General features: G+C 42.3%; 1 protein-coding gene across 2 annotated transcripts in view; it reads left to right on the top strand.

The window, feature by feature from the left end:
• Positions 1 to 23583, top strand: part of SHISA9 (shisa family member 9) — a 345511-nt gene that overhangs the window by 283300 nt on the left and 38628 nt on the right. For both annotated transcript variants that reach the window (XM_033235719.1, XM_033235718.1), the window contains exon 3: positions 20735 to 20890. In XM_033235719.1, coding sequence (XP_033091610.1) covers positions 20735 to 20890 — 156 coding nt within the window. The remainder of the gene's footprint in view (positions 1 to 20734; positions 20891 to 23583) is intronic.

The raw sequence follows: 23583 nt of genomic DNA, 5'->3' as shown, positions 1-23583 counted from the left end.
GGTTTAGGAATGTTTAGCTGAAAGAAGAACTTTTCCTTTCCTCTTTGGTCAGGGATTCATATCACTTGCCCCTTTTTAATTTTCCAGCAGGTCTCAGTCTATCCACTAATGGTGATGGTGACTGGTTAGATTTATAACACTGAGTCAAGGGTATAAGTGTTCTATTTTTCCTCTGATGGCCTCAGTTGTAGTAAATGTTGGGATTGCAGATTAAATTTTATCTCATTTGATTTCTTATAAAGTTGGAAGTGGAGCTTATGCAAACCTAGTGTTTCAGATTTACAAACTAAGATGTTTTTCTGATGTCATTGCTATGTACTGAAGCATTCTATAACTTAATACACAGTGGACACAGACCTCCACTACTAGGTGGAAAAAATGTCAACATCACTTTGCAAAAAGTGCATTTGAGAGAGGGAGATATTGTGACGACCATCTTTGGAAACTTAATAGCTTAAAACAGCAACAACAAAAAACAATCATTTTATTATGTTCCATAGTTCTTGGAGTTGACCCTGTTCAGCTGCGCAGTTCCCACTCAGGGTCTGTCACACAGTTGCAGTCACACGGTGACTGGAGCAGAGCTCACTTTGAGGTTGCTTCACTTAAATGTCTGGCAATGGATACTGACTGTCATTTGGAACTTCAGCTAGGGCCATTGGGTGGAACATCTACACATGGCTATTCATGTAGCCTGGGCTTCCCTACAGCATGGCCACTGAGTCCCAAGAAAGCAAGTAGATTTGCCTGGCATTTGATGACCTAGACACAAATTTACAGGGCATAATTTCTGCCATACTCCACTGGTCAAGGCAGTCACAAAGATCTGCCTAAGTTTAACAAGAAGGGCCACAGACCTCCACCACTAGGTGGAAAAAATGCCAACACCACTTTGCAAAAAGTTCATAGGAGAGAGGGAGATCTTGTGATGGCCATCTTTCGAAAATACAGTGTGCCACAGATAGGTATAGATTAGGTGACAAACTTGGAAAGTGTTAACACTATGTATTTGTGTGTACTTAGAAACCTTGAACATTTTCACTGCAAAGTAATCTATGGCTAGTGTTAATAACAGAAGTTGTAGAAAACAAGATCTCTTCCCCATGTACTTTCTGCTCCAGCTTCACTGATTTTCGTAAGGTTCCTTAAAGGCATAAAATGCTTTTTCATGGTTCTTTACCTTCATCGTTGTAGTTTCTTTGCACAAGAATGATCTCCCAACTGAGAGCTTGAAGATTGAAGAAAACCTTCCTTGAATCCTCCGGATACATAATTAAGTCTCTATAAAGTGCCCTCTGTTGGCTTCCACAATTATGTTTTCCTTTGTGAAGAACTCTTTTAGGTTCTTTTTTCATAACTACCTAATCTTATGTCACGTATTCAGTGTACTCTCATCCTTCTGAGGATATTAATTACACTTACTTAAGGTCCTGATCTAATTGCTTTATTAGCTCTGTTTCCATGGATTTGAATTCTTCCACTTTTTGAGATTATCTTTCCTATTTCATGGTGTTGCTATTATCTTGCAGTTAGTGACCATGGATTGGATGTGTAGTTTTGTGATTGTGGTTCCTTGTTGACTCTGCTGGATTTGTTAGCGTTATCTCCTTGTGGGAGAGATGGACAGAAGCTCTTGTTACTGGCAGTTTCTTATCCACAGTCTGGGGCGAGGGACAGGAAATGTCACTCAGGAGACGGTTGGGCAGGTAGTCTTCTGGGTGGGGGCAGTTTTTCCTGGGCACCCTCCTCTATCCAGAGGATTGTCCCTCCAGTCCAAGAACTCTGAGTCGTAGTAGCTGCCTCACTAAATTGAGAAGCCAGATGGTTTGGGAAGAGGCAGGATGGTTTCCGATCTACTAACCTACCTATTTCCATTCCCCTGCATCACATAACTAATCACCTGTAAATGTCCTCGCCTGCTTTTCTTTCCAGACTCTATCACCGCCGGGATGTTTGAGCCTATCTTCTGCAGCTGTACTTTCTGCCTCAGTTCCTGGGATGTGGATTCCCATCTTAATCACATTTAAGCCCCACATTTCAGAGAGCTCTCACCGTTTCTGGAATACTAGCAGTTACTCTACGTTTCTAAGTAGGGTGATGTCTTCACATATTTTTTAAAAACCTTTTAAATTTACCTTGATTTACGTAGAGTAAAATTCATTCTTTTGGAGATGGATCTATGAGTTTTGACAAAAGCACAGAGTGCTGTCACTACCACTGCAATCAAGACACAAAGTGGTTTTGTTCCCTCACCACCAATTCCTTTGGTCTGCACTTTGATGGCCTTTGTGGACCTGGCAGCCACTGCTCTGTCTTCTGTCCCTATAATTTTGCCTTTTCCAGAAGGCCTTATACATTGTATCAGACGGTATCTGACATTTCGAGTCTGGCTTCTTTCACTTAGCATAATGCAAGTATTAATAACAGTCCATTCCTTTTTAATTCCCGAGTGTAATCTGTTTGTATAGATGTACCACAGTGTGTTTATGAATTCACCAATTGAAGGATATTTGTATTGTGCTCAGTTTTTGGCAATGATGAATAAATCCACTGTAAACATTTGTACACAGGCTTTGTGTAAATAAAATTTTTTATTTCTCTTGATTGCCCAGGAGTGGGATTGGAGGATCCTATTGTAAGTATATGTCTAAATTGAAAAGAAACTATTTTCCCAAAAGAGCTATAGCATTTTACACTCCCAACAGCAAGGTGTAAGAGTTTCATTTGCTACATATCCTAAATTGAGACTTGACATTGTCAGATTTGTGTTTTTGTTTTTGTTTTGCTTTTTTGGTATTCTTACAGATATATAGGGATAACTCATTTTTGTATTATTTATGCATTTTAATGTTTATTTTTTATATCTTTGTTTATTTGTTCTTAGAAACAGGGTCTTGCTCTATCACCCAGGCTAGAGTGTGGTGGCATAATCATAGTTCACTGTAGCATCAAACTCCTGGGCTTAAGCGATCTTTCTGCCTCAGCCTCCCAAGTAGCTGGGACAACAGGGACATGACACCATGCCTGGCTACTTAAAATTTTTTTTTTGTAGAGATGGGGGTCTTGCTGTGCTGCCCAGGTTGGCATTGAACTCCTGGCCTCAAGTGATCTTCCCACCTCAGCCTCCCAAAGTGCTACAATTACAGTCATGGACCGCCGAGCCTGGGCCATTTTTTATATCTTGATTAACATTTTTAGAAATTTGGCATAGGAGGGATTACAATAAGGCAAGCCCCAATTTGAAACAGAGGCTGCCTCTAATCTTTGTACCTGCTTTTTAATAACCTCACACGTGTTACAAGGAAATTGTTTACCTGTCTGTTTCCCTCACTGGGCTCTGAACTTCTCAAAGGCAGGAGTGAGTCTTGTGCATTTTTCTTTCCTCAGTACCCAGAATGATACCTAGCCTAGGATGGACACATGGTGATTATTTGATAAGTGAGTTGTTCATGAATACATTTGCCCAATCTCTAATTAGAAAGGATTTGATTTACTCAACAATTACTACCCTGAGCATTTTCAGAGGAAAATACAATGGTTAGGTTTTTTTTTTTTTATCAAGGACTGAGTTTTTTAAAACTGGAACTGTTATGGGGAAATGAGATAAGATGTAACATTACAGAGCACTTCCGCATGCCAAGCACTAAGGGTGATATTTTCAGCACATATCTCATTTTACCCTTCCTTGAACTCCATGGTAGTGAATTGGCTGGGACAGAGAGAACACTGGCTTTGGATAAAGCTGATTGTGTCTCTGCGGCTTGTGACCTTGAGTAAGTGGCTTAAAGCCTCCCTTTGCCTCTGTTTTCTTATCTTCAAAATGAACACAGTAATGCCTGGTTTATCGAATGGGTTTGAGAATAAAGGGCATGTATGTGAAGCACATGGGGTGTGTGTGTGTGTGTGTGTGTGTGTGTGTGTGTGCGCGTGTGTGAAATTGTGAGGGGAAAAAAACATGAAATTTACCATCTCAACTTTTTTTATTTTTTTGAGATGGAGCCTTGCTCTGTCATCCAGGCTGGAGTGCAGTGGTGCGATCTCGGCTCGCTGCAACCTCTGCCTCCCGGGTTCAAGCGATTCTCCTGCCTCAGCCTCCTGAGTAGCTGAGACTACAGGTAATCACCACTACACCTGGCTAATTTTTGTATTTTTAGTAGAGATGGGGTTTCACCATGTTGGTCAGGCTGGTCTCGAACTCCTGACCTCGTGATCCACCTGCCTCCACCTCCCAAAGTGCTGGGATTACAGGCGTGAGCCACCGTACCCAGCCATCCATCTTAACCTTTTTTAAGTGTACACTTCAGTAGAGTTTAGTACGTTCACATTGTTGTGCAACCAATTTCCAGAACTTTTTCGTCTTCCCAAACTGAAACTCTGCATCTACTGAACAATAAATCCCAATCCCCGCTTCCCCAGCCCCTGGTAACCACCATTCTACTTTCCATCTCTATGAATTTGACTACTCCAGGGACCTCATAGAAATGAAATCATATAGTATTTAGTCTTTTTGTGACTGGCTTATTTCACTTAGCATAAATAATGTTGTCAAGATTTGTCCATATCATGGCATATTTCAGAACTTCCCTCCTTTTTAAAGCTCAGTTATATTCCACTGGATGGGTAGACCACATTTTGTTTACCCATTCATCTGTCGATGGACACGTGGGTTGCTACCACCTCCTGGCTGTTGTGAAGAGTGCTGCTGTGAACCTGGATCTGCAAATACCACTTCAAAATCCTGCTTTCATTTCTTTGGTTGGCCTGTGTCACTGACTTCCCCGTTTCCCCCATGCCATGTGCCGCAGCAGACTCTGGAAGGCTAATTAATCTGCCTATGGCCTGACAACTTATGCATTACTGGGGCAGGATTGGAACCCAAGTTCTCTGGCTCTGTATGACCCATTCTGTCTTCACAGCCTCACTTTATCTCAAAACTTCTCAGGAGGTGGGATGGCACCTTGAGGGGCAGTGAAGGCTTCTTTTCTTTTCTCTTTTCTTTCCTTTTTTTTTTCTCTTTCTCTTTCTTTCTCTCTTTCTCTCTGTCTCTCTGTGTCTCTCTTTCTCTCTTTCCTTCTTTCCTTCTTTCCTTCTTTCCTTCTTTCCTTCTTTCTTTCTTCTTTCTTTCTTTCTTTCTTTCTTTCTTTCTTTCTTTCTTTTTTTGAGGCAGAGTCTTGCTCTATCACCCAGGCTGCAGTGCAGTGGCACAATCTCAGCTCACTGCAGCCTCCACCTCCCGTGTTCAAGTGATTCTCCTGTCTCAGCCTCCCGAGTAGTTGGAACTACAAACGCACACCACCATACCAGGCTAATTTTTGTCTTTTTAGTAGAGACGAGGTTTCCCCATGTTGGCCAGGCTGGTCTCAAACTCCTAACCTCTAGTGATCCATCTCCCCCTGCCTCCCAAAGTGCTGGGATTACAGGCGTGAGCCACTGGGTCCAGCCCATCTGGAGAACTTTTGAAGGTCTAGAAAAGAGTGAGACAGATGATAGTGACCTTTGCTGTGAATTTCATAACCATTCACTTATACCTTTGCTGATAGATCCTTAAAAATGAAATTTCAAAGCAAAGTAGGGGAGATTTGCACCCTAACTTCAGTGGGGTTGTGAGTAGACAAAATGTACCAGGTTATTGACAAAGTAGCATGCTCCCACACGCTGACCATGTGCAGCTTCAACCTAGGTGTGATGCAAAGTGAAAATTTCATGAAAAAAAAAAAGCCTGATATGGGATTGTCTAGAGGTTCCTCCAATCCCTGAGTAGACATGTTCTTTCCTAGAGACTTGCTATATATCATGTTTCATCCTCCAACCATGGGGGAAGTGTGCTGTGTTATTACCTGATCAGTGTAGTATCTTTATTTTGGGGGGAAAGCTGAGCCTCGTTTTTCTCATTTGTTACACTGCTTTCCTTTTGTGTTGTCATTTGCTGTCCCAGGCATCAAATGATCCATAAACAAAACACTTACCCACTGCACACACTCCAAAAAAGAGGAACCAAATTTCAGAGCAACCAAAATGTTGCTAACCCAGCCCATGAAGGCCCATGCATTTTTCTTGAAGCAATGTCTAACATTTAGGTAAAGCACCTTGCAAACTGCCTTGACATAGCAGGTGCCTGCAAAACATTTTCTTTTTTTCTTCCTTTCCTGGGTTAGAATTCAGATCTAGTAAGGAATGAGGCTAAGCACTGGAAATGGAATGATGAAGGAGATGGACATATGTCCTCACCTCAAAAAGGTATGGGGAGGCTGGGCACAGTGGTTCATGCCTATAATCCTAACACTTTCAGAGACCAAGGTGAGAGGATGGCTGGCACCTAGGAGTTTGAGACCAGTCTCAGAAACACAGCAAGACCCCATCGCTACAAAAATTTAAAAAATCAGCTAGGCACAGTGGTGCATGTCTGTAGTCCCACGTACTCAGGAGGCTGAGGTGGGAGGATCGCTCGAGCCCAGGAGGTCGAGGGTGCTGTGAGCTATGATTACGCCACTGCACTGCAGCCTGGGTGACAGAGTAAGATGCTGTTTCAGAAAAAAAAAGAAAAAAGAAAAAAAAGGTATGAGGAAAACAGGAATTGAAAATAAATGGAAGTATAAATGTGAGTAAGGAAGAAAAGGAAAAGGAATGTTACAATATAATGTTGAAGTTCTATCACCCAGTACCCCTAGAATGTGACTTTATTTGAGGTAACTGCAGATGCAATTAGTTAAGATGAAGCCACACTGAAGTAGGATAAGCCCCCAATCCGATATGACTGGTCTCCTTATAACAAAAGGAAACTTGGATGCAGACACACACGGAGAATGCTGCGTGAATACAGAAGCAGAGATCCCCAAGCCAAGAAGTGTCAAAGGTTGCCAGGTAACCATCAGAAGCTAGGAGAGAATCTTGGAGAAGATGACCCCTCATCACCCTCCCAAGAAATTATCCCTGCTAATAATACCGTGACCTCAGACTTCTAGCTTCGGGGACTGTGAGATGATAGATATATGTCCGTTGTTTAAGCCACTCCGTTTGTTGTTCTCTGTTGTATTACCTTAGCAGATGAATGCAGGGAGCTACAGGAGTATTTAGTGAGGGGATGAAGATTAGGGAGGTCCCTTGGCGGGCATGGTAGAAGGAAGATGCTCAAGGCAGAAGGAAGTTTCTCTCCATAGAGGTGGCTCAATGAACCTCCAGACTCTTCCCGATATGTGCTAGGGACAGCTTAGCTTGGTGGAAGAAACATCAGTGTTCCCATCACACAAACCCGACATCGAATCCTGATGTTACAACATGCTGTGGGACTTTGGGAAAGCCACTCAACTTCTCTGAGCTTTGGTTTCCTTCTTTGTAAAATAGGATTGTTATACTTAGAGATATGAGGGTAAAAAGTTTTTATGTGGTTAATGTGCCTTTTTATTTGGCCCTCTGAGTACATGACTTTTATCTGAGTTAGCCTGCGGTAACCATCTGCTTTGGAGAGAAAGGAGAGAGAATGAAGTGGAAGGCATTTGTTTAAGCTGAGACCTGAAAGATGGCTCAGAGTTAGTTTGGGGAAAACATAAAGGAGAGCAGAGGATTTTACAGAAGAAAACTGTATTTTTACATATGGTTAATTGTTACATGACAATTTATCCTAACGAGCTTGAGTATCTGGTTTCTAATCTCCTAACACATTAGAACTGCGAGTAAAGAAGGCTGCCTCTCACTATGTGGCTGGTAAAACAAACTGACCATGATGGAAGACAAAGGAAGACTACAGAATAGGAGGAATTAGGAGGAGGGGGATGCAGAGGAAGGAGAAGAGAAGGGGCAGAAACTAAACAGCCATAGCACGATGTGGCTATTGAGTGAAGGGGCAAACATCTCCTGTAAATAGTATCTCATTAAATTGGATGACGTGGCTGCTGTGGGCATAAAACACCCTTTAGTCTTTAGAATGATGATGCTGAGCCACCAAGGGTGAGTTACGGGATGTTAGGGATGTTCTGTTTCAGAACTGATAACAATACGTTGTGGTTTCTTCGTCAACGTATACATGATGCTACTTCAAATCAAAATTGAACTCCTCCTCTTCTTTTTGCTGCCTTTAGAACTAGAACTCTTGCAGAATATTGATGAACAAGGCCCCCCGCCTTCTAAAACTGCATTAGGTGGCCCTTTCTTGTGCTTGTGCAGGAACCTCTGTTTGGCTGCATCACAGCATTAACCGTTGCTGATTGCAACTAGTCCTCCATGTCTCCCGCCATGCTGCGGATCTCCCTCCTACCCTAGACTGTTATCTATTTGCAGCGCAACCGGGATTCTGAAATGAATCTCTGTCCCCCAGAACCTGCATAAAAACGGGCTGAAAGTGAGCATTAAATAAATATTTAACAACTCTAGTTTTAGAATATTTCCATCCTAAATGGTTCAAAGTTTTTTTTTAAGTTTTCATGCTTAAAGATGTAAACTCTTGGGTAACACCAATGCCTCATTTTCCAAAGGTTTTATGATTATATATGTGTTTTTTTTTCTTTATTGCAAATTCCTGCTGGTCTCTATGCCACCAAGATTCAATATGATTCAATTCTCCTTCTACATAAACCTTTTCTGATGCAAGCCTAGCCTGCTATGTTCTCTTTTGACAAATTCAGGGTAATTTTGAGTTGGACTGGATACTTTTTTTTCTCCTTGCTTGTGGACAGAAAAAAACCTACATGGTATTTCAAACTATAATTTTAAGGTTTTCCCTTAAAAATGTTGCTGGCATAAAGATTTGGAAAGGTTAGAAAGAAAAACAGAGCTAAAAGCCAGAGCTCTGTTCTGATTTCTGAATATCTATTCTCCTTTTTTGTTCTTATGAGACTAACCAGTGCAATTGGCCCCAGCAGGGACATCTCCTGCCCATTCCCTGTCATTCGTCTGGTTTTGAGGCAATGGAACAATCTAGACTATGTCCAAGAATTCTGAGCGCAGAGAGGGTCTTATGGAAACCCAACACCGTCTTTTCCTCATGGCCACCCATTATGTTGTCTTGGCTTTCTAAACAATGGGAGGCAATCAAGCTTTAGCTACCATACACTGGATGCTTACAATGTTTCCGAGCACTGCTAAGCATGGTGTTCATAATGTCTTTGAACCTCACAGTAACCCCATGAGGAAGCTGTTATGGTCCCAATTTAGAGCTTAGAAGACTCGTATATACGCTTTATAACACACCCAAAGATGCTGGGGTAAGTGGAAGAGCCAAAATTTGAGTCCAAAATGGACTGACTCAAAACTCCATTCTTATTTCATTATGTTGTCCTGGATGGTGCTGTCTGTGGAGAGAGGGATGGCTGAGGCCACATCATAGGGTATAGAAGGTGTGTTGCAAATTGTGGAAATGAAGAAGGTCCATGGGCAGGACCAGTGTGGCCTCATGGGCTAGGCAAAAGGACGGTCCCTCTTGAGTATTGAAAGCTTTAGTAGAATTTTATATGAAAAAGACACCAGCACTTGTATGTTAATCGCAGCACTATTCACAATAGCAATGTTATGGAACCAATGAAGTGGAAGGAGTCAGGGTTGACTGGATAAAGAAAATGTGGCATATACACACCATGGAATGCTATGCAGCCATGAAAAAGAATGAAATCATGTCTTTCGCAGCAACATGGATGGAGCTGGAGGCCATTTTTCTAAGTGAACTAACTCAGAAACAGAAAATAAAATACTGAATGTTCTCACTTATGAGTGGGAGCTAAACAGTAGGTATGCAGGGACATGAAGATGGAAATCACAGACACTAGGGACTCCAACAGGGAGGTAGATGGGAAAGGAGTGAGCATTGAAAATTACCTTTCAGGTACAATGTTGACTATTTGGTGATGGCTACACTAGGACCCCAACTCAGACCTTTGTATAATATACCAATATAACAAATATGCAGAAATATGTATCTAAAATCAAATAAAATGGGGGGGAAAGCTTTGGAAAAATTTTACAAGATTCTTTAGTAAGTGGTATAAGAGCTAGGAATTGTTAGCTAAGCATAATGCCTGGAACAACATAGACACTAAAATATGTGAGGAAGAATGGATGGATGAATGAAGCTTGAGAGGCAAGGACATAGGTAGGTTCCACCAGGGAGCAGGGTATTTCTAATTTGGGAGGAAACTTGTTTATTATCTGCATAGAACAGTAAATTCTGTTCTCTGGATAGAAGAAGAAACAGGCTGAGGTGGGCAAATCACGAGGTCAGGAGATCGAGACCATCCTGGCTAACACGGTGAAATCCCGTCTCTACTAAAAATACAAAAAATTACCCAGGCATGGTGGCATGCACTTGTGGTCCCAGCTACTTGGGAGGCTGAGGCAGGAGAATCGCTTAAACCCCGGAGGTGGAGGTTGCAGTGAGCTGAGATAGCACCATTGCACTCCAGCCTGGGTGACAGAGCGAGACTCCATCTCAAAAAAAAAAAAAAAAAGAAGGAGGAAGAGAAAGAAGGAAGTGAGGGAGGGAGGGAGGGAGGGAAGAAGGAAGGAAGGAAGGAAGGAAGGAAGGAAGGAAGGAAGGGAAAGGAGAGGAGAGGAGGAGGAAGTGAAGAAGGAGGAGGAGGAGGAGGACAAGGAGGAGAAGGAGAAGAAACGAAAAAGCATAGATCTGGCCAGCGGTTTTCTCATCTGACTGGGAAATTTTGCAGGAAGAAAGAAGTTATTCAAGACAGAAGGAAGTTTCTCTCCACAGAGGTGGTTCAAGGCGTGTTTCAAAGCTGAACCTCCAGGCTCTTCTTTATCCATTCTGGGGGCAGCCTAGCTTGGTGGAGGAAACACCAATGTTGCCATCAGACAACCTTGGCATCAAATCCTGATACTGTTATAACATACTGTGTGACTCTGGGCACTCAACCTCTCTGAGCTTTGGTTTCCTTATTTATAAAATAGGATTGCTTTACTTAAGAGATACGAGAGAAAATTGTTTTTATATGGTTAATGTGCCTTTTCCTTTTTATTTGGCTTTTTTTTTTTTTTTTTTTTTGAGATAGAGTCTCGCTCTGTTGTCCAGGCTGGAGTGCAGTGGCATAATCTCAGCTCACTGCGACCTCTGGCTCCCGGATTTAAGCACAGCCTCCCAAGTAGCTGGGATTACAGACATGCACCACCACACCTGGCTACTTTTTGTATTTTTAGTAGAGATGGAGTTTCACCATGTTGGTCAGGCTGGTCTTGAACTCCTGACCTCAGGTGATCAACCCACCTCTGCCTCTCAAAGTGCTGGGATTGTAGGCATGAGCGACTGCACCCAGCCAATTTGGCCTTTCTGAGCACATGACTTTTGTCTGAGTTAGCCTGTGGTAACCATCTGCTTAGGAGACAAAGGAAGGAGAATGAAGTGGAAGGAAACCCAGTCCACACCACTGTGTAGGGCCCATTGCCCCATAGTGGCAGGTTCTGTGGTAAGACCCCAGCTCTTGGGGTATCTGGTATCTCAGAGTCATTGGGGAGTGCCAATCAGGCAACCTCTTGGTTAGATTATCTCACTCTGTTTCTTAACTGGCTCAGCTGCCCTGTGACAGCTCAGAGCTTCACTGTGAGCTCCTGCCAGAGTCTCAAAGGAAGCAGGACAAGAGACTCGTGCCTCAAGCATTTCCCCCATCCTGGGTCTGAAACCCAAAGAGGGAGAGACGGGTGAGATGATCTTAGTCTTCCTCCTCTCTTTTTCTTTTCCTTCTCACATCCTCCCGAGAACTGGAGGAATCAGACACCCCATTCCATTCCTCTCTGGTCCATTTTTGTAAAAATCCTGTGGTCTTGCCAACCAAGTCTGGTCCTTAATATGCTGAAAGGTGGAGGTGAAAAAAAAAAAATTTAGAACAAAACGCCTTCCAAAGATAATAGTGTGACTTCACATTGTATACTATCTGGCTGCCAAATCATTTCTGAATGTTAGAGATTTGAATATTACCTCCTTCAGAAGCAGTAAGGAAGTACCTAAGTCCACAGATTCTAGACTGTCAGATTCAAAGAATGGCTCTGCTGTTTTCAAGTGACATAACTTTGGGCCAAAGCGCTCCGTGCCTTGGTTTACTCCTCTACAAAATGGGGTTGATAATAGTATCTCATAAGGATGCCTGGGATAATGCGATTAGTTAGTATATGGAATAGTGTGGGATACCTCATAACCCCTTTATGTTTATTGTGTATGCAAGTGTGTCTTCACCTTCCTCATCATTATCAATATCATCTTTTTTTGTGTGTTACTTCTGTAATAAATCCCAATTTCCCAACCCTACCCAGGCATATGGAAGTCATGGGCCATCCAGAGCCAAGCCCACACACTCAGGAAGACAAGAAGAGAAAAACACATTAATAACTTAAAAAAATACATAGTCCATAAGCACTGTGTTCTAGTTGATAAAGTTGTGTCCCATAAGAATATGGGTTAACAGTTCTGATGTTGCTATAATTATATACTGGAATTGAACAATTAACAACTGGATGGTGGATAATGGGAGCCAGGTTTATTATTCTTGGAGTGGGAGGTTACAGATAAGTGAGGGAGGAAGCTAGAATGATTCATTTGACAGTGAGTAAGAGTTGGAGACATCAGGGTGACTTCATGCTGAGGTTAATACAGAGATGGATAGTTGCCTCTGTAAATCTTTGTAGATATGTGTGTATATACATATGTTAGCATACATATCTAAATTCCCTTACCTTGTCAGTGTAGAGGGAGTAGAAGCAACCAGCACACCTGGCACCCAGATTTTGGTTTCTAATATTATTCTCCAATAAAATGAACCAGGCTCCTTGAGGAAATGTTTGATCCTTGGACCAGGATAACAAATCTATACAAGATGAACCTGGGGAATCTTGTATTGCCAGAAAGTTAGAAAGTTTAAAAATGAGGGGGTAGGCCGGGTGCGGTGGCTCAAGCCTGTAATCCCAGCACTTTGGGAGGCCGAGACGGGCGGATCACGAGGTCAGGAGATCGAGACCATCCTGGCTAACACAGTGAAACCCCGTCTCTACTAAAAATACAAAAACTAGCCGGGCGAGGTGGTGGGCGCCTGTAGTCCCAGCTACTCCGGAGGCTGAGGCAGGAGAATGGTGTAAACCTGGGAGGCGGAGCTTGCAGTGAGCTGAGATCCGGCCACTGCACTCCAGTCCGGGCGACAGAGCGAGACTCCGCCCCAAAAAAAAAAAAAAAAAAAAATGAGGGGGTCTGTCAAAGGAGCCCATTGAAATAGTTTCTGATGCCCAAATTTGGAACAACCTGAGCAACAAAACAAATTAAAGTGGTAGTGAATTATAACCCAAAGTATAAAATACATATCCATGTGTCTACACTGATACAAATACATGATTGAATCAATACATAAGTGGGGAAGGAGAGACAAATATTCCATGAGGAATAATTCCAAATAGTTTATGTAGATATTCTTTCCACTCAAGGAGGTAGAACATAACCCCTACTCCTTAGATACGGTGTGGATGGTACACAGTGACTTCTTTCCAAAGAGTACAATATGAAAAAAGGGGAAAATAAAATAATTTTATAGAGGAGAAACCTGTCCAGTACTACCTAAGCCAGGTGATAGTTTAACATCAATAGCGATGAGTCATCATAGTACGTACCTTTGCTATGTTATGATGAGAATGTCACTTTACCTCGGTGATTCCCCTCACCTCCAAACCCATAACCCCCATCTAATCATGAGAAAAATATGAAACAAATTCCATTTGGCCAGGCACGGTGGCTCATGCCTGTAATCTCAACAGTTTGGGGGGCTGAGGCAGGCAGATCACCTGAGGTCAGGAGTTCGAGATCAGCCTGGCCAACATGGTGAAACCCCGTCTCTTACTAAAAGTACAAAAAATTAGCCAGGCATGGTGGTGTGTGCCTGTGGTCCCAGCTACTCGGGAGGCTGAGGCAGGAGAATCGCTTGAACCCGGGAGGCAGAGGCTACAGTGAGCCGAGATTGCACCACTGCACTCCAGCCTGGGTGACAGAGCAAGACTCTGTCTCAAAAAAAAAAAAGAAGAAGAAGAAGTCCATTCTACAAGATATCTGACCCTGTACTCCTCAAAATTGTCAGTCATCAATAAAGGGAAAGTCTGAGAAACTGTCACAAGCAAGAAGAATCTAAAGAGATATGACTAAAGTCTAAGTTTAATGTGGTACCTAGATATTTTGAAACAGAAAAGACAAATAGTAACATATCAATATTGATTCACTCACTGTAACAAATGTACCATACTAATATGTTAATAATAGGGAAACTGGGTCTGGAGGGTACAGGAACTCTCTCTACTATCTTTGCAGTACTTTTGTAAATCTAAAACTGTTTCATGGTAAAAGGTTTTAAAAAATTCATTGTTTGAGGCCAGGCGTGGTGGCTCACACCTGTAATACCAACACTTTGGGAGACTGAGGCAGGTGGATCCCTTGAGGTCAGGAGTTCAGGACCAGCCTGGCCAACATGGTGAAACCATACCTCTACTAAAAATACAAACATTAGCCGGACATGGTGGTTCATGCCTGTAATCCCAGCTATTTGGAAGGCTGAGATGGGAGGATAACCTGAACCTGGGAGGCGGAGATTGCAGTGAGCTGAGATCATGCCACTGCACTCCAGCCTGGGTGACACAGTGAAACTGTACCTCAAAAAATATATATATATGTATATATATATATACACACACACACATATATATACACATATGTGTGTATATATATATAGAGAGAGAGAGCGTGAGAAGCTCTTTACCTACTGTCTGGAACATGGTGTGTGCTTGACAGAACAACACTATTTGACTATCTAGTGCCTTTCTGGGCTACTCTTCCTTGAGATATGCTTTGAAGGAGTCACTATGTTGCCTTTCCTTTAAGACAAGCCAGAATGGTCTAGTTTCTGACAGTTAATATTTGTCTCCTCTGCACGGAGAAACTTGGAGCATTCTCTCAGTGTTTGTAACTGAGCATTTTTACCTTCACTGGCTCTATCTGAGTTGTATCCATTTTATTTCCCTGTTTAGTAACTAAGATATATCACATAACAACAGGAGTTACATGGTGGCTACCTTGGTGCAAGTCTGCCAGATGCTTCCAATTAGAGTAATTGTATCTTAACCTTCTTTGAAGATGATTGTGGGATATAGGAGGTTCCTTCTCTGTCTTAGGAAGGAGAGCACAGGACACCATCAATTTGTCGTTTGCGGACCGAGGGTCTGCATGGAAAAACAGCATCACAGAAGGGCAAGTCTTCATTAGTTATTTCGAAGGGTCATAATGAGTTGCGCTTATAATGAGGTGGGGAAAGTTTTCTTGTGGCATTGGATAAGGAGTACCTTTCCACAGAGGTGGGTAAGATATCTCTGGGGGTGGGGAATGTCCAGAAGGGAACTTCTGAGAGCGAGACATGTTACTGGACTCCGTCTATTGCTATGACTGTGGAAAAGAAATTATATATATATGTACTGGGCGAGGTGGCTCACGTCTGTAAGCCCAACACTTTGGGAGGCTGAGGTGGGCAGATCACCTGAGGTCAGGAGTTCAAGACCAGCCTGGCCAACATGGAGAAATTCCGTCTCTACTAAAAATACAAAAATTAGCTGGACGTGGTGGCGCATGCCTGTAATCCCAGCTACTCAGGAGGCTGAAGCAGGAGAATCACTTGAACCTGGGAGGCGGAGGTTGCAGTGAGCTGAGATTTCTCCACTGCACTCCAACCTGGGTGACAGAGTGAGACTCCATCTCCAAAAAAAAAGAAATTAATATGTGTGTGTATATGTATACATATATACTTGTATGTATCTGTACACATGCATACGTACATACACACACACATGTACACACATGCATATTTCTTCTCTCAGTTTGGCAAGGGAAGGATTTGCAGATTATAACCTAGATCTCATTCATGCTGCATTTTTTCACTCATCCTATTGTTGTAGTTTTCTTGGATTCCAACCTGGGCTTATCTCCAATCTGCATTTTTTTTTTGTTTCTCCTCCCTAGCTGAATATATTTGTGGAAAACTCACAAAGCAACTGAGTTGCCAGGTCTGGTCTCTATCTTCCTGTCCAGTGAAATGAAAATGACATTTAGAAAACCTAGTCACAAATGTCTGCTTAATAAATTTTGATTGCTGCCCTGAAACTGGATTTTAATATTTCTGAATATTCAGTGCCTGGAAACTAGCAAAAAAGAAAAAAAAATGGCTATCTAAAACTGCCAGAAATTTGCTTTACGTGGTTCTTAATGTGAAACTGGAAATGCAACTTGGGGTGGCCTCACTTCTTCTTTTGAAGGGGATCACTTTGGTGGGGTCTTATGGTTGTGCCTACTTATATTAAGTAACTACTCACCGCCCCTGACGTGTCTCAGGACTTGGGAGAAATAATCCAAAAGCAAATACTTTATAAGGGAATATCATGTAGTCTGTTTAATAATATAAAAGTGTGTCCGAAGATACTCAGTGAGGAACATCTCTGTAGAATTATTATTTTTTCTTCAACAAAGTGTTTAGCATTTTCCCTGGCAGATCTGGAAACAGGGTTTGAGCCTAGTAGGTTGAGTCTGGGACTGACGGATCAAACAGATGACCGAAAGGACTTATACTGGAGGGTAACAGGCTTTGAAGGTTCAACTATTTAATTAGACAGTCTAGTGTTTGGGATGTATTTCCAGAGGTAGGGGGCCCTGCCATTGAGACATTAGTTAGCTTACTAGCATCCTTGGGCACGCTGTAGCCAATTTGTTGTTTGAAATTTCTGCTGTAGCTCTGTAGAAAACTGAGGGGCAATACCTTTTCCATCTTAAGGCAATACCTGGGTTTACTGCATGGACAGCCTTCCCCAGTTTCAGCTTCCCCGAGGAAATCCGAACAACAATTGCCTTAATCAGAACTCTACATTGCAAGTGGCAGGAGCCTTACAAAACACACTCTTTAGAAAGGGGCTTCTCTCTCTCCTCAGCTTCTTTCCTGTGGGTGTGATTCTTACTCTTTCATAATGAAGAAAGATTTTCTCCACATGGTAGGTTCAAATTCACTTGACTTCATGGCCTTTTCGTTGTTTGACTCCAGTGGTTCCAAGTAGAAAAGTTGATGAAAGAACTTTTGATTGGCCCAACATAGATCACATGCTCTCCTCTGGTCCAATCATTATAAGAAGAAGGAGGTACTGGGATTGGTCTGATTCAGGCCCATGCTCACTTCCATGGCCAGGGGTCTGAATTACTATATAGCACAGTGAGCCCTTGTTTTTTGGGCACATACTCACCTGCTTTTCAACTGCCAGCTCTTACATCCCTGAGCGAGGGTATCTCTGGCCACTGGAGCTTGCTTTGCCTGTGAACATGGGAAGTTGCGAGTGCTAACGAATTAATGTGTCCCGGAAGCAGCCCTCAACCAATCACTAATAGGAGTTTGTGTGTAAAAACTAAGGGCTCCTTTGCCCTTGGGGTGACATAATTTTGAGGCATGCATTCAATACCATTTACCAGAATTCCAGAGTGGCATTAAACTCCAGTCGACCACATTGCATCTTGCTTGGCATTGCACTCTATTTGCTTCTTGTTCCCTAACTCCCCCATCCTTTTGCTACAAGTATTTCCTGAGATCACCTGCCAAATATGCTTGCATTTGAGTCCTTTGGTATGCTGCTTTATCACCACTTGAGTTGTGTGATGAGCTGCCAATCATGGTAACTGTCTTAGTTTGTGTTTCCCCAGAAGTCACTAAGATAAGGACTGTGCACAAAAACAGTAGCTATCCACCAAAAAATATGTCATGAAACACACACACACACACGGCAGCATACAATGAGAACTTAAACAGTAAGCCATTTCCCGCAGGACCAATACTTGGGAACAAAACATGGCTGGCCTGACATGCCCGGGGGAAGCAGACAGGAACCCTGGTGGGTTGGCTTTGGAGAGGAGAATGTCAGAGGATCTTGGGTTCCAAGGTATAGTGAAAGCCATACCTTATCAACACCTTTTCTACTGTTACTTTATTAATCCTGGGACTCTCCCATGGCACCTGAATCTCAGCCAAAAAGCTATCATGGTAGAAGGATACATGCATCTTTGCAGACGCTGGCCAGAGACTGGATTACTTGGCCCTTATGTTTGGTGACATTCCCACTTAACACTTGGGCTTGTGTGATGGCCCATGCAGGTAAAGTGATAAAAATACTCTCCCTACCCTCATGCCTCAGCTAAGGTATCCCTGCCTCTTTCCATTTGGGTTTGTTGGTTTCTAAAGCCAAAACTTTTTCATATACATCAGGGGTTGAGTTATCTAAAAGCAAAGCCTGGGAAAGGGATTGAGATGCATGTGACTCTGAGGGAGTGCTCTTCAGGTAACACATAAATACACACCTCTAAGATTATGAGGGAAGCACCTTGGAAAGGTTAGAGAGCCACACAAAAATGGGGTTTCAGGTAAGGTCCAGATTCAGGGGTTGTCAAACTATAGCCCTTGGGTCAAATTTGGTACTACCTGTTTTTGTAAATAAAGTTGTATTGGAACTCAGCCATGCGCATTTATATGTTTGTCCCATGGTATCCATGGGGATTTGGTTTCAGGACCCTCCATGGATACCAATATCAACAGATGCTCAAGTCCGTTATAAAAAATGTCATAGTATTTTCATATAACCTACTCATATCCTCTCATATACTTTAAATCATCTCTAGATTACTTATAATACTAGTACAATGCAAATGTTATGTAAATAGTTGTTATACTGTATTTTTACTTATATTAGTTTTTATTGTATTTGTATATTATTATATTTTATTGTATTGTTATTTTTAATTTTTTTCTGGGTATTTTCAATTCACAGTTGGCTGAATCCAAGGGTGTAGAACCTGTGGATACAGAGGGTCAACTGTCTCCCCTCTAGGGCTGCATTCATGCTACAAAGGCAGAGTTGAGTAGTTAAAACAGAGGCTGATGGCCTACAAAGTCTAAAATACTTACTCTCTGGCCCTTTACAGAAAAAGATTGCCTACCCCTTACTTGAAACTTGTCCCAGTCCCTGTGAACTCTGGAGTATCATCATTTCATAAAGTTATACCCATGTTGAGACAAGGGGCTGGTCTTTGGACGTCAGCGTCAGTGGGACATTGGTTGTTGACCACCTGAGGACGAGATGGGTGAAGCATATTGACCCCAGGACAGTGGCTTCCGTTAGCCAAGAGTAATTCTCTGTGTATTGAAGGCAGCTATGAGCTGTTAGCAGCCAACATTTGCAGCAGCTGGGAAATGGGGGTACATGCTGGATAAAGGGGATCTTTCAAGACACCACCAGCATCCACTGCAGTGCATACCTGGATGGACACATGTGCTTCATGAAGCCAGAGGGAACCTGTACTTTCCACCTGAAAGTGAGCCATCATTATCTCACAGTGATGGGATGCATAGACAGGAGGCGAGAACCAAATGGGAATGGAATCTCCCCTTTGGTTCTCGCCTCCTGTCTGTCCATCCCGTTGCTCTCAGGATGAAGAAAGGAACCTTTACGAATGTTCACTGGGTCCTGCCACCCTCTCCAGTCCCACCTCATTCCACTTTCCTCACACTGTATTCTCTAGCTGTGCATGGCCGGAGCTCGAAGGGCAATTCCTTCTGTTGCTGAACACACCAGTTTCCATCCAGCTCCACAGCTTTTGCTCATGCTGCTTCCCCCGCCTGAAATACCCTCCCTCATACCTTCCACCTTCCACCACACTGAACTATCATAACAACCCTCCTTCCTGCGGATCTCAGCTCAGAAAAACCTTGAATCTCTCTTTCCCTGAATCTCATTTCCCCTCAAGTAGCCAGTATTCAGTTTGTTTGTCTTTACATATGTTTCTGTCTTATGCAAACCCATAGTATGCAAAAATATACGCATAGATTTTTCTTTTACTTCACAAAAAATACTATACTATTTGCTTTCCTTTAAAGCTTGCTTTTTTTCCTTTAACAATATAAACCATAAGAAACTGTTCAATTTTTCATTCATTTTTTTCTGACACCTGAATGATATTCCATCCTATGTGTACATATTATGTATATCATACATATTATAATAATTCATTTAAGAATTCCCACATTGATAGGAGTTCAGATTGTTTCTGTGTGAGTGTTTTCATTTTACAAACAATGGTGCAAAAACATCTCTGAACAAATATCCTTACATTCTGATGCTTATATTTCTGTAGGCTCAATTGCTAGAAGTGGTATTGTTCAGTCAGCATATACATATTATTTACATTTCAGTACTCAGTACCTGATTTCTTCCTGCAAGTATAGCAAATTGCATGTCCACCAGCAGCCTTAGGAGGCCTCCCTGTACTCAGTATCTCTGCCGGTACTTATGTCCTTCAATCCCTTTAACATCTCCCTATCTCTTGGCAAAGGAATGGCTTCTCATTGTTCTTCTGACTTGCATTTCTTTGACTGTTACTGAGGTTGGGCATCTTTTTGTACAAATATCGTTTCAATGACAAAAATAACCTCTCTCCTGATAGGACCTTAACGTGTTAGTTTAACAGGTTTTTGAGCACATCCTTTGAGGTGATGTTGGAAGAACACCCACCTGTCCTCATTTGCTCTCCAGTAAAGATTATAAACTCAGTTGTGTCCCATGTATCTGTGAACCCTCTGCTGTTTTGCAACTTGAGTCCCTAAAGGGTGGGGAGAGTTTTGGTCTCCAGGGATGTGGTGATAGGAGGGAAAGTAGACGGTTCTGCCCTCTCTGTGACAGTCTCCTTCTGTGTCTTCACTTCCAGATGCCACCCAGATGAACAACGCAGTGCCCACCTCTCCTCTCCTCCAGCAGATGGGCCATCCACATTCATACCCGAACCTGGGCCAGATCTCCAACCCCTACGAACAGCAGCCACCAGGGAAAGAGCTCAACAAGTACGCCTCCTTAAAGGCAGTCGGTAAGGGCCTCCTGATGGATCATTTTTTCTTTCTCTTCTTTCCTGTCCTTTGCTGCTTCTTGTAGATCTCTTTATCTCCAGTTTTCTTTCCTAATTCCTTTTTCTAGCTCTTATTTTTTGTTCCGTCTTTCTGCTTTTCTCTGCCTCTATCTCATTTTCATTGTCTCTCTGTCTATAAATATGTCTGTCTGTCTGTCTATCTATCTATCTATCTATCTATCTATCTGTCTACCCATTCATTCATCCATCCATCTGCCTATCCACTCTATCTGTCCATCCATTCATCCGTCCACCTATTCACTTATCCATCCATCTATCTGTGTACATATGTATTATCTGTCTGTCCATCCATCCATCCATCCATCATCTATCCATCTACTTATTCACTTATCTATCTCCCTATTATCTATTGAATCTATCTGTCTACCTATTATCTTGTCATCCATCTATCATCTGTCAATCCATCCACCCATCCACCTATTCACTTATCCATCTATCTACCTACCTATGTATTATCTATCTGTCCATCTATCCATCCATCCATCACCCATCCATCTACCTATTCACTTATCTATCTACCTATTATTTATTCTATCTATCTATCTATCTATCTACCTATTATCCTATCATCTGTCTATCATCTATCAATCCATCCACCCATCCACCTAGTCACTTATCCATCTATCTACCTACCTATGTGTTATATATCTGTCCATCTATCCATCCCTCCATCACCCATCCATCTACCTATTCACTTATCTATCTACCCATTATTTATTCTATCTATCTATCTACCTATTATCCTATCATCTATCTATCATCTATCAATCCATCCACCCATCCACCTAGTCACTTATCCATCTATCTACCTACCTATATATTATCTGTCTAACATCCATCCATCCTTCCATCCATCTACCTATCTACTTATCTATCTATCTATATATTATCTATCATCAATCATACATCTATCTATTATCTATCTACCTATTATCTATCTATCTATCTATCTATTCATCTGTCATCTATCTACCTATTATCTGTCTCTCTATATGTCTATCTATCTATCTGTCTAAACATCTATCTATCTACTCATCTTCTGGGTCTCTCTACCTGGGACACAGGTTTCTAAGGATCAGAGACCCTCAGCTGCTTTCTCTGACCTAGAACAAGTTCTACATTGCCGTGTAAGGCAGGGTGGCTGGGCGAGGGGCACATGTGCAGTGAGGGCTATTTCCTGGGGAGGAGAACCTGGATGCTCATTTGGTCCCACTGACACTTTAACACCTTTACCATCTCCATCTACCCTAGTTGATCCTCAGGGAATATTGACATATAATCAAGGTCTCTCCATCTCAGAAATGCCTTACACTTTAGTGGGTATGGGTAACACCCTTCACCTGCATAGTCCATCCCATTTCTAAGAAGTTGGTGAACAATGCACATTCCTATCCCAGGCAACTTCTGGTCTTCAGGATTTAAGTATTTACTGGGGTGGGCAGTCTGGAGCTACTACTAATTGAGTTCTTACCAAGTGCAAGACATTGAATTGAACCCTTGTTTTCTCATAGTGATTCCAAGGTGAAGACACAATGATTATCCCAATTGCCAGATTAGAAAACTGAGACTCTAAGAGGCTAATATAACTTGCCCAAGTCAAGCAGCAGTGGGTGACAGAGCTGAGAATTGAACTCTATTTTTATCACTCCAGAGCCATTGCTTCCACCATTGCCCTGGTTCCTTCAGTCCATTCTTCAATTTAAACATGAGGGGGTGTGATAGTAACCCTGACAGTGACTGAGGCTCCTGAACAGTTTGCTCATAAAAGGGTTCTATCGGATAGAAGCAAGAGCCACAGAAAGCGATTCCTGACTCCTGATTGACTGTGGCAGCCTCAGGGTTCCCTAAATCAATGGTTCTCATATGTGGATGCCAATTACTAGAATCACCTGGAGAGCAGGTAAAATATATTAGGATGCCCCAGGCCCACCTTAGAGATTTCAGTTGAACTGGTTGAAGATAAGATTCAGACATGCGCATGTTTAAAGCACTCTGTGGCTGTTTCTAGTGTGAAGCCAGGGGTGACAGCCATTCATGAAAACCGCTTCATCAGCCCCACATCCAGGAAAACCAAACCCCATTTCAAGTGCTTGCTCTGAATGTCCTCTTTTTTTGTTATTATTATTATATTTTAAGTTCTAGGGTACATGTGCATAACGTGCAGGTTTGTTACATATGTATACTTGTGCCATGTTGGTGTGCTGCACCCATCAAGTCGTCAGCACCCATCCACTCGTCATTTACATCAGGTGTAACTCCCAATGCAATCCCTCCCCCCTACCCCCTCCCCATGATACGCCCCGGTGTGTGATATTCCCCTTCCTGAGTCCAAGTGATGTCATTGTTCAGTTCTCACCTATGAGTGAGAACATGCGGTGTTTGGTTTTCTGTTCTTGTGATAGTTTGCTAAGTATGATGGTTTCCAGCTGCATCCATGTCCCTACAAAGGACACAAACTCATCCTTTTTTATGGCTGCATAGTATTCCATGGTGTATATGTGCCACATTTTCTTAATCCAGTCTGTCACTGATGGACATTTGGTATTGATGGAACGTACCTCAAAATAATAAGAGCTATTTATGACAAACCCACAGCCAATATCATACTGAATGGGCAAAAACTGGAAAAATTC

The sequence above is a fragment of the Trachypithecus francoisi genome, unplaced genomic scaffold, assembly GCF_009764315.1.
Source record: "Trachypithecus francoisi isolate TF-2019V2 unplaced genomic scaffold, Tfra_2.0 Lachesis_group15, whole genome shotgun sequence".
Lineage (NCBI taxonomy): Eukaryota > Metazoa > Chordata > Mammalia > Primates > Cercopithecidae > Trachypithecus > Trachypithecus francoisi.
Note: the sequence above shows the minus strand (reverse complement) of the source record. Positions and strands in the feature narration are given on the sequence as shown.